The sequence below is a fragment of the Pleurodeles waltl genome, chromosome 9 (assembly GCF_031143425.1).
Source record: "Pleurodeles waltl isolate 20211129_DDA chromosome 9, aPleWal1.hap1.20221129, whole genome shotgun sequence".
NCBI lineage: Eukaryota > Metazoa > Chordata > Amphibia > Caudata > Salamandridae > Pleurodeles > Pleurodeles waltl.
Genome location: NC_090448.1, coordinates 27,972,476 through 27,991,278, shown reverse-complemented (window position 1 = coordinate 27,991,278; position 18,803 = coordinate 27,972,476). Strand labels below are relative to the sequence as shown.

Genomic DNA, 18,803 nt, shown 5'->3' with positions numbered 1-18,803 from the left:
TGCATGCTTAGGCATAAATCACTGCACCGGAGGTGTAGGGCTTGAGAATCAAACTTTTTCTCAAAAGCAAGCTAGGAAAAAAAGCACTTGTCAGGAAAAATATTGCTACTAACCGTGCATAACCCTCCAATAGCTGAGTAAGACGAGAATATGTTAACCGAGATTCTGGAACACTGATGAGGAAGGGGTAACCGATATTTTCAGGACGACAGGAGGCTTTGTGATCAGGCCAATGAGTTTTCTGACAGATTCTATAACAAAGTGAGTAAAGAACACAAGTTAATACATCCACATTCCAGTGCAAATCAAGAGCCAATGCAAGTAGTTCTAACACAAAAGCAAAGAAAAAAAGACAATGGGCCACCATGATACTTAGTAATACACTGAAAACTACAGACCAAATTAATTCCTCAAAACAGTGTAGTGTGGGGATAAAAGAACAACAAGTTACTTACCTTCAAAAATTCCCTTTCTGACCCTCTCACTTTTAAATTCCCCCAGGCACCAAACTGGATCTAGAAACTTGTTAGCAAATCTGCACACTAGTAGATGGTGCTTTGTACTCTGTGACTGCAATGTCCCACCTCCAAAGGGATTGCGCAGAGCCACATATAGGTGCCACACTTCTGCAACAATATCAGTTTAGAACATAGATTTCTGAGCCATTAGACAAGGAGCTTCAGTACATTATTTATAAATGTGAAAGTGTACACAATCGAACATGGACTATTATTAACACCTAGAGGTCTCCTCCACCAAACGGGAAGGAGGGAGCTGCAAATCAGTACCCACCAGAAAGAGGATTAAAGAGTAAGGGTCAGATGTATGAAAGCATTTTGCATTCGCAAACGGTGCGAATGCCCGTTTGTGAATGCAAAATGCCAGTTCGGAATGTATGAAATACATTCTGAACGCAATTTTAAGGAATCGCTAAAATAGCGATTCCTTAAAATTGCGACCCTGTTTAGAGAGTCGCAAATTGTGACTCTCTAAATTAGAAATCGCAAATAAGGATTTCTTATTTGCGATTTCTTAGCACATGTATGAAGCCATTCCTAAATGCGATTTTGGCATTTAGGAATCAATAATTACCACCAAGTTGAACTTGGTGGTAACCATGTGCAAAATTAAAAAATGCATTTTTAAATTGTACATGTAAAGCACACATGCCCTTTTGGCATGTGTGCACCTTACATGTTCCCCACAAACCTTTTGGGGTGCAGCAGAGGGGCCCTTATCCCCCAGCACCCTGGGGTTTTGCATTTCCAAAATTGTGATTTCTGGTTCGGAAATCGCAATTTTGGAAATGCAAAAAATTCGCCAACAGGCCCATAGCTGCGGATGGGGCCGGTATCGCAATCTGCAAATCGGTAATAGCATTTGCCATTTTCAAGAAATCGCTATTACCGATTCGCAAATATGATACATGGCACTTTGCGAGTTGGAAATAGCGATTTCTTAAAAATTGCTATTTCCGAATCGGAAAGGGCCGTGATGATACATCTGGCCCTAAGTATCTTGTTTTGTGATGGCTGCTTCCAACTACAGGTTCCTAACGTTTTGAACCGTTTCCAAAGCAGTACCTTCTAAAGGTGGTGGAACTGAGGAATGGACTACACATCAGGAAGACCTGAGGGACCGACCAAGCAAAACGTCCCTCCCTGCAGACCTAGAAGTTGATACAATAGTGCGTGCTGAATATGTGGATGGATGTCCACACGGAAGCCGGGCACATGTCCAGCAAAGGACACCCCTGGCTACACTTGAAGTAGTGACTTTGGCTCTGGTGGGATTAACCCAAAGGCCCGCAGGAGGCTCCTTCTTACCCAAAGCATAGTACATCTTGATTAAGTCAGTTTTAAACTTTCATTGTTCTCTTCAAATCTACAAAGGTAACAAAAAGTTGGACCCAGTGCTCCATAGTCCAATTGATACTGAGCTGATGCACCAATCACGACCATACGCTCTGGGTGTAGCAGAGGTATCAGGGAGAATGCAACACTGCAAGTAAGACTGGTATCTTTAATCCACCACTGAAGGTCGCGGACACCTTGTCCATTACAAGAATGATGTTCAAGCGGCACCCTCGAGCTGAGACCAAGACAAAGACCTCTCTGCAGAGCCTATATATGAAATGTGTATGAGGAACAAGCAGAATATGAGAGGGAAGGAAACCAAGAAGCCTCAGAACCATCGAGATCAGAACATGTAGGAAAGTACCATCTTGCTTGGCATGTTACCCCCATATTTCACTGTATATATGTTGTTTTAGTCTATGTGTCTCTGGGACCCTGCCAGGCAGGGCCCCAGTGCTCATAAGTATGCGCCCTGTATGTGTTCCCTGTGTGATGCCTAACTGTCTCACTGAGGCTCCGCTAACCAGAACCTCAGTGGTTATGCTCTCTCTGCTTCCCAAATTTGTCACTAACAGGCTACTGACTAAATTTACGAATTCACATTGGCATACTGGTACACCCATACAATTCCCTAGTATATGGTACTGAGGTACCCAGGGTATTGGGGTTCCAGGAGATCCCTATGGGCTGCAGCACTTCTTTTGCCACCCATAGGGAGCTCTGACAATTCTTACACAGGCCTGCCAGTGCAGCCTGAGTGAAATACCGTCCACGTTACTTCACAGCCATTTACCACTGCACTTAAGTAACTTATAAGTCACCTATAAGTCTAACCTTCACCTGGTGAAGGTTGGGTGCAAAGAAACAGTGTGTGGGCACCCTGGCACTACCTAAGGTGCCCCCACATCGTTCAGGGCAAATTCCCCGGACTTTGTGAGTGCGGGGACACCATTACACGCGTGCACTATACATAGGTCACTACCTATGTATAGCGTCACAATGGTAACTCCGAACATGGCCATATAACATGTCTAAGATCATGGAATTGTCACCCCAATACCATTTTGGTATTGGGGAGGACAATTCTATGATCCCCGCGTCTCTAGCACAGTACCCGGGTACTGCCAAACTGCCTTTCCGGGGTCTCCACTGCAGCTGCTGCCAACCCCTCAGACAGGTTTCTTCCCAACTGGGGTCCAGGCAGCCCTGGCCCAGGAAGGCAGAACAAAGGATTTCCTCAGAGAGGGTGTTACACCCTCCCCCTTTGAAAATAGGTGTGAAGGCTGGGGAGGAGTAGCCTCCCCCAGCCTCTGGAAATGCTTTGATGGGCACAGATGGTGCCCATCTCTGCATAAGCCAGTCTACACTGGTTCAAGGATTCCCCCAGCCCTGCTCTGGCGCGAAACTGGACAAAGGAAAGGGGAGTGAACACTCCCCTGACCAGTACCTCCCAGGGGAGGTGCCCAGAGCTCCTCCAGTGTGTCCCAGACCTCTGCCATCTTGGAAACAGAGGTGTTGGGGGCACATTGGACTGCTCTGAGCGGCCAGTGCCAGCAGGTGACGTCAGAGGCTCCTTCTGATAGGCTCTTACCTCTCTTGGTAGCCAATCCTCCTCCCTTGGTAGCCAAACCTCCTTTTCTGGCTATTTAGGGTCTCTGTTTTGGGGAATTCTTCAGATAACGAATGCAAGAGCTCACCAGAGTTCCTCTGCATCTCCCTCTTCACCTTCTACCAAAGGATCAACCGCTGACTGCTCAGGATGCCTGCAAAACTGCAACAAAGTAGCCAGACAACTACAGCAACATTGTAGCGCCTCATCCTGCCGGCTTTCTCAACTGTTTCCAGGTGGTGAATGCTCTGGGGGTAGCCTGCCTTCACCCTGCACCAGAAGCTCCGAAGAAATCTCCTGTGGGTCGACTGAATCTTCCCCCTGCTAACGCAGGCACCAAAAGACTGCATCACTGGTCCTCTGGGTCCCCTCATCTTGACGAGCGTGGTCCCTGGAACTCAGCAACTCTGTCCAAGTGACTCCCACAGTCCAGTGACTCTTCAGTCCAAGTGTGGTGGAGGTAAGTCCTTGCCTCCCCATGCTAGACTGCATTGCTGGGTACTGCGTGATTTGCAGCTGCTCCGGCTCCTGTGCACTCTTCCAGGATTTCCTTCGTGCACAGCCAAGCCTGGGTCCCCGGCACTCCTTCCTGCAGTGCGCAACCTTCTGAGTTGTCCTCCGGTGTCGTGGGACTCACTTTTGTGACTTTGCGTGGACTCCGGTTCACTTTCCTTCCAAGTGCCTGTTCAGGTACATCTGCGGGTGCTGCCTGCTTCTGTGAGGGCTCCCTGAGTTGCTGGGCGCCCGCTCTGTCTCCTCCAAGTGGTGACATCCTGGTCCCTCCTGGGCCACAGCAGCACCCAAAAACCTCAACACGTCCCTTGCAGCTAGCAAGGCTTGTTTGCGGTCTTTCTGCGTGGGAACACCTCTGCAAGCTTCATCGCGACGTGGAAAATCAGTCTTCCAAAGAAGAAGTCCCTAGTCCTCTTCTTTCTTGCAGAACTCCAAGCTTCTTCCAAAAGGTGGCAGCTTTCCTTGCACCTTCAGCTGGCATTTCCTGGGCTCCTGCCCACTCTCGACACTGTCGCAACTATTGGACTTGGTCCCCTTGTCTTACAGGTACTCAGGTCCGGAAATCCACTGTTGTTGCATTGCTGGTGTTTGTTCTCCATGCAGAATCCCCCTATCACGACTTCTGTGCTCTCTAGGGGTAGTAGGTGCACTTTACACCTACTTTTCAGAGTCTTGGGGTGGGCTATTTTTCTAACCCTCACTGTTTTCTTACAGCCCCAGCGACCCTCTACAAGCTCACATAGGTTTGGGGTCCATTTGTGGTTCGCATTCCACTTTTGGAGTATATGGTTTGTGTTAAAATGCTTGCGCATGACATTAGGTGGTTCCATGTGGCTCCACAGTGACTGTATAGGAACTCAGAAGTAACGGAGCAAAAACGCATATAAGCACCATCTTTTCACATCAATGCCAGTTTCTTGTATCATTCTCCTTCAGCGTTGCCACGTGCCGAGAGTACAATAAATTGCTTGAGACAAAATGGTGATCTTCACACAGAACCTTTTTCAGATATTAAGGCGGCCAATCCAAAGAACAGGGAGGTGGGACGACAGTAAGAAACTTGTGGTAAGCTAGAGTAGCCAACAGAAAAAGTTCTAGAAGGTAATAACTTGTTCTTATGATGGATTCTTCTAACTCCAGACTCCTCACCATTCGAACAGATACTACAGCAGTACCTCTCAAAGGCGTATGGTTGTATGGTAGTTTATAGTGTCAAAGTCGGTACACAGTACATGTGTTTCGGCTATCTTGTATTGTTTAAACCAGTGAGGTCCTGAGGTGTTCTAGGCTGGCCCACATGATCATGCTGCATGTCCCACAAAGCATGGGTGTACCTGCCCAAATGGCGTACTGTATTGAGAGATCGAAGGGCCAAGCTAGCCGAGAAGAACATTTTCTTTCCGAAAGCATTGATTCATTTTGACTCCCTCTTTGTAGAACTGGCCGGAAAAGAATTTGGGTTCACTCTACTTGTTGATGGCTGCACCACCAGGCTTTCAAGTTGTAGAATGTTAGAAAAACTGGGTCCCCAGGGGTCAGTCTATGTTGCCTAGCCTAATCGGAGGGCTAGAACATGAGCTATCAAGGCATCAGTAAGGGCACCAGTGAATAGCAAAAGTGAATTAACTTTGGAGAAGTTCAGTTAGCAAACTAGCTTTGATAGTGAGCGATTTTAAGTCCAAAACTTCAGCCACCCTCTCCACCATTATAGCGATAGATGTACTTTCTTCCACTGGTGACCCAGGTGGCAAGTCTAGCTACGTCTCAAGGGATGTGTCAAGCCCACTGGCATTTCATAAATCAAGGAGGAAATAAGTTATCAATCCCTTCATAATCAGAATCATGAGGAACATTTGATACGCTCTGAAGCACACCTGAATCTCTTCTGAAGAGAGACATGATCCTCCGATAATACAGGTCGGACAAGTTGCAGGACAGGGTCAGAAATTAGCAACACCAGGAGGGAAGGATCCTTAGCTAGACGCCCCTGCGTCTTCTCACAAGAATTCAAGTGCTATGATGGGGGTCGAGTCCCATTTGGATTTCTTATTTACAGCACCATAGAGCTTTGTCCATCATTCCTGGATCGCCTTTAGATGTATACAGGAGCATTTATCACACAACTTCGAGTAATGACCAGAGACACATAGCAGAGGCAGCACTTACATGCGGCCCAGCTTGGTCATTTCAGGGAGGCTGTTAAGCGGCTGGGAGGAGGCTCAAGTAGGTGCTGAACTATGGTGCACCCTTTGATGAATGTGCGACTACAAGGGGCATGATCCCCACCCCAGTCCAGGGGGCTGTATCCCTAAAGTTTAGGGTAACTTCAACCTTTCATTAACACTCAGGTAGGCCTTGAGTATTTGGACGTGAAGTATATTTTCCCAGCGGTAGGACAGAATAGGATCCATCTCACTGATGTATAGATAGGGATCTTTGGCCCTGAAGAATGCCCCATACCAGTTGCGGCTCAATGTGAGGGCAAAAACATGCTGGCCTAATGATTTGACGGAGTGAGTCATTATACTCACACATACCATTTAATTATGTTTTATCCTTACCAATAGACACACTGGTCGCCTGTTAGATCATTTTAAATACCACTGGATCCCTGTATTATCCAGAAAAACTTTATCTAAGAACTCCCTCTGGGTGTTTCTAACCATGGGGATGAGTCCACCCGGGTGGCATTGTCCTACCAGGGTGGGGACAGGTGGCCAATTATGACACATGACACTATTATGTGTGAGAAACCACCTTTTCCCCAACATAAGTGCCAAAAAAAAAAAAAAGAGTAACTTGCTCAGTGAAGCCACAGAAAAGGAAGAAAAAATACTTACTGGTAGTCCAAGTTCTGAAATGTAGGAATCAAAATTCTAGTTCAATTTCCCATTGTGTGCTTGAACCCCAGAGCACTTTTCACAGATATCCTGTCTATTGAAATACACACAAAGTGCCAGTGAGAATCTGTTCTTATGATGAGCAACACCATGTAACAGCCTATCCTGGGCTAATGTATTTTTTTGGGTAAACCAGTGATGAACCTTAGTGAGCAGTTTCACAACTGCATTGCAGCATCTGACAGTGTGAAAGAGAAAAAAAAAAACAAATGCAGCTTTCACTGACAGTAGAGAATAAATGTCCTGCCTCGTTAAAAGGCCAGGAGCTTCCCCTACCTGTACTGTGACTGTAGCAGCAGCTGACTTACAGAGCCAGTTCCTTTTAACACAAACATTGGTGAGAGAATGAATTTCATATTTGCTTTACCATGCCCGCATGGATAGAGCAGGGGAGGTGGGGAGGTTGTTTACGGCTTCAATGAAGATCCCTATGAAGCAGAATAGGCCTACAAATAAATAACTTTCTTCTGCATTGAAGGATCTACATTGATAGTCATACAAGCTGGAACAGAGCAGCTAGCTAGCTGTAGCATATGCTTAAGTGTCTGAATGTAAGCAATAGTGTCTTATTAATGTGTAGATCGATTTTCATATTGCTGCCTTACAGATGTCAGCAACTGGACTATTCCTGATCCAAGCTGTCATTGCTACAGCCGTGGGCTTCTCTGGCAAAGGTTTGTGAACTAGTTGGTGCCATAATACGATACAGATTAGTATCTATTTAGCATTAGACTGCTTAGCCACAGTTAATGAAGAGTTGCTTAATTTTCCTTAGGTCTTTTGTTTTATCTAGGTAGAATCAACTCAGCCTTCTAGTTTCAGTAAATGCAAGGCACGCCTGCCACTGAAGACTAGGAATGAAAGTAATAATCGGGTTAACCTGAAAGTCAGAAACTCCTTTTGGGAAGAAAGATGGATATGTTCCGAGTACTACACTATTAGAGTGTAATACAGTGCAGGGTTCTACTGCTGGTAAAGCCAGCAACTCGCTCACTGTTCAAGCGGAGGTGATGGCAACTAGGAAAGCTCTCTTGAAGGAGAAATTCTTTAATGTAGCCTTCCTCAAAAGAGGAACCCTTAAGCTATGACACAACAATGTTTAACTCCCAAGGTGGAGAAGGGTGTCTATTAGAAGAAACGCTTTACGTCCTTTCAAAAGGTCTTTGCTGACTGACATTTTAAAGAATGATAGTCATTGGGAGATTTATTGTAGGCTGTAATAGCAACCACATTAACTTTTACTGATGTGAATTGTAGCTTGGTTAGGCTAAAGCATGCAGAGAAGGCAAAATATTGTCGTCCTTACAGGTGATTGGATTGTACCAATTTTCCTAGCATTATATGCAGAATCATTTCCATTTCATGGCATAGCTGTCTTGTCAAAAGACAATTCGCTTCTTTCAATATTTCCATACATGCTAGTAGAAGATGCAAATGACCACACTGTCCGACTTCAGGAGTCAGGCAGCCAAATTCGATTACATAAACGTTAGGTGTTGAATTTGCACCAGAAGTCTGGTCTGATCTGGCTTGTACGAAAGCTTTGTGTGTGGTTCCATGGGCATCTGAAGATGATGTGAGTACCACCTTGGCTTTGGCCAATCTAGTGCTATTAATATAATTTTCGCCATATAAATATGCAGCTTCAGCATTACTGTGGGGAATTAAAATAATCGGAGGAATGGCGTAAAGGAATTGGACTTGACCAAACGGGAGAAAAGCATTCCCTGGGAACCCCAGTCCCACTAGACTGGATATAAAGTCTGATTTTCATTTTTCTGCTGTTGCAAAGAGGTCTACAGAAGAAATTCCCCACTCTTGAAAGATACAGTTTAAGACTTCTTAGTACAGAAGCCATTTGTGAGTCTCTCCATAGTAGCAACGTAGAAAGCCTGCTTGCTGATTAAGTGCTCCTGGAATGTGCCTTGATGTCAGCGGTGGTTTCCTGGCCAGGGCCTTGTGACAGATGACATCTGCTTTCACAGACAGTGGTCTTGAACTGGTGCCACCTTGCCGGTTTACTTAATGCATGGTGATGGTACTGTCCATTTGAATTTGGACTGATGATCTTTTTTACAGAATCGTTAAAGGTGCTTCAGTGTTGGTTTTGGAGGCACCGGAGGTGGGATGTTCTTGAAACGAAGTATCCATGACCTCTAATATTTGGCACCCATTTGGCTCTTTCAATTGAAGTCCACTCTGCCAGATGAAAAGACACCACTCTCCCTCCCTCTTTGGAGAACGAAACAGAAGGGGGAAGGGATATTAGTTTGTCACAAACTTTTACCAGAGAACTTTTGATGATGATGATTCACATTTCAACAACCTTCTCTAGTATGAGTATCTCGGTCCTTGGGGGTATTGTTGTTGCCGAGGTTGGAAAGGCCAGCAAGGTGTCTGAACCCTGCATTGATAATACCTCCTATATTTTGCATTGAATTGCTGTTTAAGGAAAGGTCTCCTTTCTTCAGACCCCACTGCCTTCAGCGTCTTGCCTTGGCCTCCATCATTAGCATCTCTTCCTCCGTGAGTTGCCTGAGCAAAGTAGAACCTGGGGAGGGGAGGTTCTTATTTTTTTAGCTGTGCCTCAGACTTAGAAATGGCAAGGTGGAGTCAAAAGGATCTTGGAGTGGATAAGCAGAGAGTATCCCATAGCTGCAAATCCTTTCGAATCAACTGCTGCACTTACAATGTGGTTACCATCCACTGAATTTTCATGCAGCATTTCAGCGAAGTCTTGCTGGAGACCTTTTGGCTTATCATCAAAGATTGACATGCCTCGCATACTTCCCTCTCGCCCTCTGAGGAGTGTGGTCGTGCTGGTATTTTTCCAGTGTGTACCTGCTGTTCCACATACTTTTCTGCTAGTCGCATCCAGATGTCTGCTTCCTCGCTCTGGCAACCTGATGTTTCTGGGGCTGAAGTGCGCCTTCTCACTGAGGTTACTGTAACTGAATCGGATTTCCGTCCTGTTCTTAGAGAGTCTGACTCCTATTGTGGGCCTTCTATTATTCTACAAGTGCACAGCAGCAGCTTGTAGAATGGCAGCAGTGAGGAACTTTTCCTCTACAATGTTAAGCAGGCCCAGTAGAAAAGGCAGCACAGGTTTAGGGCTTCTGTTGGCTATAAAGTTTGTAGAAGTACAGAAATTACAATTGTGGAACCTCCACATGAACGTCTGGTTAGCACTTCCCTGGCTAGGACTTGTGAAAAGTCACGTTGTTGATGGGGACACACACGATGGTGATTCGGCAGGCAAAGTCAATTGTTTGAGATAAATTAGTATAATCTGAGTCTGAAATAGGAGATGTCGATCTGGAAGATCATCTGTCTTTTTCGCCTTTCTGGAGTGCAATGGGAACACATTGGACATCTATGAAGAGTCTGAGTTAGTATTCTTTCACATTGTGTAGACACTTATGCTGGTCGTTCTCTTGGGAGACAACAAATCTACGGGTTGTAAAGTTACCCGAGTTGGGGCCTCAGAGGGGATTACCGGTAATAAAGTTTTGAAAGGTTGTGAATGTGGATCCAGTGAGAATGGATGAGGCAGAGTTTGCGGAGGAATAACGAAGCGCACAACTCTTTTTTTTTCAGGGTTAGAGTAAAAGATAAGGTTAATAACTGAAGTGTCATATCATCATCATGTCACCTTGTTGGTAAGGTGATACCGGTCTTGGTGAAGGTAGAGGCAATGCTGAAACCAAAGGCATAACTGACGGAGGCGGAGTACCAGTCATAGGCATCAAAAGAGTAGGTGATTGTGACTGTCTTCGCTTCTTCACAGCTGATGATGACTCAGGAGTGCCATGTTGTCTTTTTTCAACATTGAAAGGAGTGATGTTATTTGGTGATCTGTCTTCAACATGGGAATCAAAACAATGTCTAAATCGAAGCCGGTTTGGATGTTGACCTCACCGGTGGCTTTGTCCACGTTGAACTGTGAACAGCTTTCGACGGCAAGGGCAATTCAGACTGCAGGTCTTTGGCACGCTCGCTATGATGTCACTAAGCCCAGACGTCGAACCCACCTTTGCAGGGAGCAGGTCAGATTCCATGCTCTCAACTTCACTGCCGACCTTGCACGACAGAATAAGATCACTGGTGCTTTCCTGAAAACCTCCTTTCTCTGGATCTCCCTTTATTGGGGGGGGTGGGGGGGAGGTGGTCCTTCTCACGAGCAGACTGTCTTTCAGGGGAAGCATGAGAAGATGACTTTTCCAGACTTTTCTTCTTCCTTTGCTCCTCTGCTCTCATGCCCTGCATCATTCCGGAGTTTGATATCGTCTTGGTCTTTTACGGTCCTTCTGGACATTTGCATGAGATAGGCAGACCAACCACAGACTTTGTGGGAGGCGAAAATTGTCTTCATCTTCCCACAGGTGGGAACTTATCAAAATGAGAGGGCAGTTCTCCGGTGAAGGCAGCAAAAAATGGCTTCACTCAACAGAATGCTGTTGAAGACGTCAAGAGAAAAATGGAAACGTAAAGTTTTGCTATCAGAATTCAGTTAAAAAAAAAAAAAGTGTAAGAAACCTTTCATGTGTTTAGGGATTCTCAGTTACTGAAGCTAGAAAACAAACTGGCAACTGCAAGTACCGAGCATCATGGGAAGGAGGAGCTCCTGGATCCTTAAGGAGACTGGATCGTTTTTCTCACCTATCAATGTAAGCCTATCAGACTGAATTATTTTCTTCCTTTTCATAAACTTTCACACCTTTCTTGCACATCAGGTGCTGTAAGGCAGGCTTGAAAATGCTCGCTAAGAATAATCAGTGTTTTCACCGGAAAATATTTATACCCAGATGGGCTATCACAGAGTGCTTCACAAGGTCAGATGGACATAGACGCCCTCTGATACACTAAAAAGGACAATGCTCCAATGAAAAGTGCTCTTGGCTTCACGCATGAAGCGGGGAACTATTCTATCGATGAAGATAATGCAATGCAGAACAGAAGCCAGGTGATGTTTGAATGGAGACTGTCAGTCACTCCTGCCAGTAATGTTCTAAAGTTTCTGCGTCGTGCACCGCCGAGCATTTGAAGGAGAGGGTTTCTGAAAATGTTCTCGATCCATTAGGATTAAAATCATTTTGATGGCATGAAATACTAATTGAGGAAGCTGTTTGAATACATATCAACTGTATATAAAATTTGGAAAGAGCAAAAACAGTAACTCTATCCATTCAAAGACCACATTATGAAACACAATTGAATCTCTCAGCCAAGAACGGCAAGCGAAGTGTAATGCCACTTGTGCACAAACATTGGTAGCCACGGGACACACAATCCATGTCTCCCTTATTTTATTAATGAGTTTTATTTCCAACTTGAAAGGGAGGAAAGAGACGGGTACAGCATACAAACATGAACATCTGGGAAGGTATCTGGGTTGGAAAACAAACTTACTGGTTGCAGTATCCAACCCGATAGCATCTGGTGCAACGCTTTAGCTTGTCCTCCTCAGTAAGCTGCACCTTTTGACATGAAGCACATTTGCTGATGGGAACACTGGGGACCTGGGGGCGCTGGAGGAGGAAGAAAAGGACATTCAAATTGATTAGATTTTACATCTAAGGCCATCAGTAAAAGTAGGCAACAAAAGTCAAAGGTGTTAATCAAGCCAGGCTGTAGCAGAACATATGCAAAATAATGGTAGCACTTATCACCAGGTCTGACAAAACAGGAAAATAATGAAGATACCAATAATGAAAGCATTTTCTATATTTCTCCTTCTTTCTTGCGAAGCATGTATTTCTACGAATTGGCACTTAAATGTCTGCCATAATGAGAGATTAAATACAGCATAGGTGTGCCACCCTCCTCTCACACAGTCCAGTCTATGACACACTGGGTGTACTGCTGGCCAGAGTACCGCACAAACCTTAAGTCCCTGGTGGTACTAATGTCCCCTTCTGTCTCAGTTTGTGGTGTCCTATTGAAAGTGCTTTTGTAGGAGGAATGTGGAAGGTGTCCTTGTGAACTCAACACACTGTCTGAAGAACTTGATGGGAATGCTTAGTCCTATACAGAGGTACAAAAATGTAACAAAGCAACACTTGACCTACGCAAAAGACTATTCCTCATTAGATATATGGATATTTCAACGTACAGCACATGGAGCAACACGTTGCTTGTTTACTGTATGCACACACAGCAGTCAGGACCAAAAGGCCACAGGTTAATAGTGGGCACCATACACAATAATGCTTACGCACACCACAGTGGTACATACCTGCTGGACCTGCAAAACGACTACCCGTTCCTTTGCCAAATCAGGAGATAGAACTTCAAAGCAGAAAAGCAAGTCTGCAGGGGTTATGGCATCAAGAGAATGGGACGGCAGGAACAAACGATGAAAACGATTCTTTATCACCTACAATAATAATAAAAATAAATATGACAAACCTTTAGAAATATGATTACGTTTCTGGTGGCATGAGCCTCCATTTTCACCAAATGCATTTAGCATGGCAAATTGAGCCACATTTATTTTCTAATAACTTAAATAACCTTTTATTCAAAGTTCATGTGAGGGCCGAATTCGCTGCAGGGATCAGGGTGCAGCAGCTCAAGTAAAGATTTACAACTGGAAGAAATTCAGTATCTGTTTCGAGCTTACCTTTTCTTATAAGTTAATGTCTCAGGAAATATTTTTATTTCTACAGGTACTACACACTTGTGTGCCGTTGTAAGAGAGCATGAGCACTCATGTAATTGTGTCAAAGGTCTCCAAAATTCCAAGAAGAAACAATGCAATGTTAAAAAGTGTAACGACAAGAGACTTGCAATAGTCAACAGGCCTTCCGAATCACATAAATTATACGATAAATACACAAAATAAACTATCATGATCAAAGATAGCAATAACAATGTAAAATCTTTCAAACTCCACTTCAAAGGCTAAGACAAGAAAAAAAGACTTAAAAAGTTCAGAGAACCACAGTCACGTGCCTTTTGCATTATGAGTAATTCACCTGTTATTAATAAGAAGCTACAGGAAAAGTAAACAAATAATTCTGCCACAATCAACAGCTCTCCCCTAGCATAACCAAAAGAAATTCTACTACCAATTACAATTATCCAATCTAAAAACAAGAAACTACTGAGCTCTTTGAAACATCAGCATCGCCAAATCTCAAAATAACTGGGAAAGTGGGATAAACTTTAAAGTTACTTACCTTTGATAACACCTAATCTGGTAGATGCTATCTAGCTGCACACTCCTTAACTTCTTAGAATATCTCCAGGCGTTAGACAGGACCTGGAAGATTTTCGAGCAGTACCCCTGTGTGCAGGTAGTTGGTACTGTTCGGCTCCACGTAGCACTGGCCATGCCGGGACGCCGCACCCTACTGCAGTGGTCGCAGCCTTGGCTCTGGTGAAGTGAGACCGCAAGCCATCAGGGGCTGTTTCTTGGTCAATGTGTAGCAAATCGTAATGCATAAGACAATCTATCATGAGATGGATCATCTGTAGAAAAGTGCTTCTTTTTGACATTTTGCCCCCCCGCACACTGACACACACATATACTTTTTTGCCTGGTATCTGATGTGATTTCGACTGAAAGTGCACTGGGTTCCTGCTAACCAGGTCCCCAGCGCCAGATCTTTCCCAAAACTGCAGTGTCTCTTAACACTGCATTAAATATATGTAAGTCACCCCTCTAGCAGGCCTTGCACCCTTAAGACAGAGTACATTATATGACATATGAGGGCATAACTGCATGAGCAGATATGCTCCTGCTATGTCTTTGTCGATTCTTAGACACAGTGAGTGACCAGGGAAACCATTTTAAATACATGTAATGGAACCTGGGCAACATGAGTTCCACAGCTACATGATGGCTTCACTGAAGACAGGGATGCTTGGTATCAAACATCTCTTATTGGTAATTCCCCACTGATGCCAGTGGTGGATTGCCAATAAATGCACCCAGATTGCACCTTAGATGTGCCCCGTGAAACCCTACTAGCCTCCTGCTGTGCTCCCTGACCAGTGTCTGCCAAGCCTGCCAACCGAGACACTGTTCTAGACCCCTAGGGTGACAGCCTTTTGCTCTCAGGAGGCCCAGAACAAAAAAAAAAAGAGGGTGTAACACACCCTCCCACAGAATGACCAGCTGATTAGCCTTCCTAAGGTGGAAAGCCTCAAAGGGCAGCTGCCTTTGAAATGCAAACCTGGCCTCTCTCACAGGGACCCCTCCTGTCCAGAGCTCATTTGGCACCTGGACAGGTGGGAAAATTAGCTATTCGGCTAGGGGTGCCGCCCCCGACTAGTACCACCCCTAAGGTGGGATACTGCAAGGTGGATATGACTTTTCAGAAGTAGCCATCTTTGTGATGGCATATGTAGGAATTCTGGGACAGGATCATGCCACTTCCCACAGGAAGTGGTCATATAGGGACGTAGTGACCCTAAAGGACAATAGTCCATTTGCTACCACCCTACACACCCGTAAATTCAGTATTTTGGGGAAGCCCCTAGCCACAGAGAAGCAGATCCTGATGGCCTAAAGACCAATGACAAAGAAGAGCTGCAGAAGAGGAGAAAAAGAAGCAGCAGGCCTGGTACCAACCCCGCCAGCCTGTTTCCATTCCTCGTCAAAATCTGCACCGAAAGTAGACTCGTCCTGCAGCTGTGACTCCAAAAATCTGGGAGAACTGACTGCCTTCAAAAAAGACTCAAGACCTCCTGTGGAGAGCGGTCCTGTCCTACAACAAACTCCAAAGAAGGGACTCTGAAGCCTCTGGAACCACCAAAACCTGACACCGGAAGACACCATGGCACCCGTTGAAGTGGACCACGGGTGCCAACAGGTTACCCAGCCCTCCAGAGTCCAAGTTAATTGTGGTTTCACACCTCCTGGACTCTCTGATGACATCTGCAGCTTCTGCACACAGGCACCCCTCTACCACGACTGCTCCAGTCAAGAAAACCCAACACCTAAGGATACCTCTGTGCCCCAGCATCGTGAGGCCTGAGCCCTGCTGTTGGTTCAGCCCGACTGGCCTCTTGGCCAGAGCCTGCAACCCCTTTCTGCAGTGACCAATCTCCATAGGAACACATTTGGCACCCAACGCTGTTCTGCAACCGGCCGCCCCTGTGCCGCTAAGGATGTACTGTGGGTGCTGCTTTGGACCCTGCCCACTACTCACCTTAACCCCAAGAGATTGGTCTTGCCAGTCACGGTATTCTACCGGTTTGCAGAACTTGTTTTTCCTCCCATAGGATAACATTGCAGAACTCAGAAATTGCAGTGTCCACTTTTTAAAGTGAAAAGAATTCCCATTTAAAAACTTACTTACCCAAGTGATTTTTCTCTGATGCCTAAACATGTATAAAGGTACTTGCTATTTTTCCGAATTGATGTAGATCTCCTTCTTGAGTAGTGTCTCATTTGTTGACTATTGTGTGCATCTGTGGATGTCTTGCACTCCTCTGTGTTACGTCTAGGGCTTCTCGACCACACTACCCCTAAACAGAGCACTTTGGAACTGCACATCAGGCCCTGTACACCCACTGGGGAACCCCTGGACCCTTTACACGGTATTCACATACCACATACCACATAAAGGGCCAGCTTTCTACGGTACAGCTTTCTCTGATTTTTGCTCCCACATAGCCTATGATGAGTTGACAGTCAAGGTATTATGACAATGCTCTTTTTGAGTCCAGGTGGTTTAGTCTCTCCTCCTCTTTGGAGGTATGAGGTGGAGCCTGCACTAAACAGTCACGACCTTTGGAAGGAATAAGGCATGCATTTGGAGAACCAGCTAGTCTGGGTAAAAGGTGGTATAAGGAGGGTGCGCCAAGAGCGCTTGCAGGTCACTGATCCTCATGGCCGATGTTCTAGCCACTAAAACAATTTTTATAGTCAACAGCTTGAGAGGACAATTGTGCAGAAGTTCGAATAGTGCACACATGAGAAAGGTGAGGACTAGGTTGAGGTTCCACTGAGGCATGATGAAAGGCGTAGGTAACAGATGCTGCGGGCCTTTAAAGAATATAGCCACAACAAGCGACCTAATGAGAGAATGTTGCTCTGGCAACCACAAGTATCTTGCAATGGCAGAAAGGCAACCATTAACTGCCCAAAGGAGAGCCATGCGGGGCTAAAGACAATGCAAACAAGTTAACTTGTGAGAGAGATGCAGCTAGGGGGTCAACATTGTGGGAAGCACACTATCACACAAACTTGTCCCAACAGCAGGCATACACCGACTTGCTGGAAGGATGCATGGCTGCCAGAATAACATTACAAACTTCCAGATGAAGGATGAAAGCTGAGAATTGCTGCAACTCAATCTCCACGCATGAGGATGGAGGGCGTGCAGGTTTGGGTGCAGGGCCCTCCCCTGTTGCTGCAACAGAATATCCTCTTGAAGAGGCACCCTAACTGGAGGACTGTTGTTATGCTCAGCAGCTCAAGATACCAGACTCTCCGTGCCCAGTCCGGAGCCACAATAATGAGTTTGACCTGGTCATTCCTGATCTTCTTGAGAACTCTGGGCATGACTGGTATTGGCGAAAAGGAGTACAGGAGGCCCGAGCTCCATCGGAGACAAAAAGCATCTCTGAGCAAGATTCGCCTTGTAAACTCCATCTGGCAAACCTCCTGACATTGCATGTTCTCGCCGGTGGAAAACAAGGATCTCCCCACAGTTGAAAGAGACCTTGCACTACCCCTGGATCAATACACCATTCATGATCCACTAGGCATCTGCAGCTGAGTTTGTCCGTTCTGGCTATCAGAGAACATGCCAGGTGTTGAACCTCCAAGGAAATGCCCTGACTTTCACGCCATGTCCAGAGAAGCAGGGCCTCTTTACATAGGGTCCACGACTCCACCCCACCTGGTTTGTTGCAGTACCACATTGTGGTAGTATTGTCCGTAAACACCTGCACCAGCCTTCTCTTGATCGAAGGAAGAAAGGCTTTCAATATCAAGCACATCACCCAGAGTTCCAAAGAGTCCTCTGATCTCCACCTCTTCAAGATGTTCACCCCAGCCAAGGAGTGACACATTTGACACTACACGTAGCTCTGGTTGGGGGGAATGGAGAGGGATCTGCAACTGACCCAATCACTGATCGTTAGCCACCACTGTAGATCTTTTGTAGTTCCCTCTGAGATCTGGACCATGTCAGAGAGATTCCCTTGATGCTGCGCCCACTTGACTTCCCATCCCACTGCAGTGCCCGCATATGCCAGCGGGCACGAGTAACTAGCAGAACGTCATGAGGCCCAACAGCCTCAAAGTCAATTTCCCCAAAATCCAGGATAGAGGCTGAAACATCAAAATAATAGCCTGAATATCCTGGACTCGCCACTTGGGGAGGACAGTACCGAAACTGAAGCGTGCCCAGAACAGCGCAGATGAAAGGAAGCATCTGAGAGGGAATCAGTGCAACTTCGGCACGTTGATAATGAACCCAAACAAGTGCAGGATGTTCACCATAGTCTAAAGGTGGGAGATGAGTGCCTGGGGCAAGCTCACTTTCAACAGCTAATCGCTGAGGTAGGGGAAGGCCTGAAACACCCTCTACCCCCCCCCCACACCCTTTGCAGATGAGCTGCAGCTACTGCCATCACTTTCGTGAATACCCAAGGGCTGCTGGGAAAGCCAAAAGGGAGCACAGTAAACTGAAAGTACTCTTGATCCACAATGAAGTGCAGGTAATGTCTGTGGGCAGGCAGGATGGGGAAATATATGAGCTGCAAGTCCAATGCCAACATCTAGTCTCCCGGGTACAGCGCACACAGAACATAGTCGAGTGTGAACATTTTGAACTTCTCCTTTTTCAAGAAGAGGTTGAGAAGGCGCAGGTCTAGAACAGGACGAAGCCCTCCTTCCTTCTTTGGCACCAGAAAGCAGCAGAAATAACAACCATGAGTTACTTCTGATGCAGGCACCCTCTCTAT

At 45.7% G+C, this 18,803-nt stretch overlaps 1 protein-coding gene across 4 annotated transcripts in view; it reads right to left on the bottom strand.

Annotated features, from left to right (window-relative positions):
• Positions 1-18,803, bottom strand: part of USP19 (ubiquitin specific peptidase 19) — a 458,230-nt gene that overhangs the window by 158,172 nt on the left and 281,255 nt on the right. For all 4 annotated transcript variants that reach the window (XM_069206188.1, XM_069206190.1, XM_069206191.1 and 1 more), the window contains 3 exons: positions 13,114-13,254; positions 12,288-12,406; positions 114-251 (listed from right to left, as the gene is read on the bottom strand). In XM_069206188.1, the coding sequence (XP_069062289.1) occupies positions 114-251; positions 12,288-12,406; positions 13,114-13,254 (398 nt within the window). The remainder of the gene's footprint in view (positions 1-113; positions 252-12,287; positions 12,407-13,113; positions 13,255-18,803) is intronic.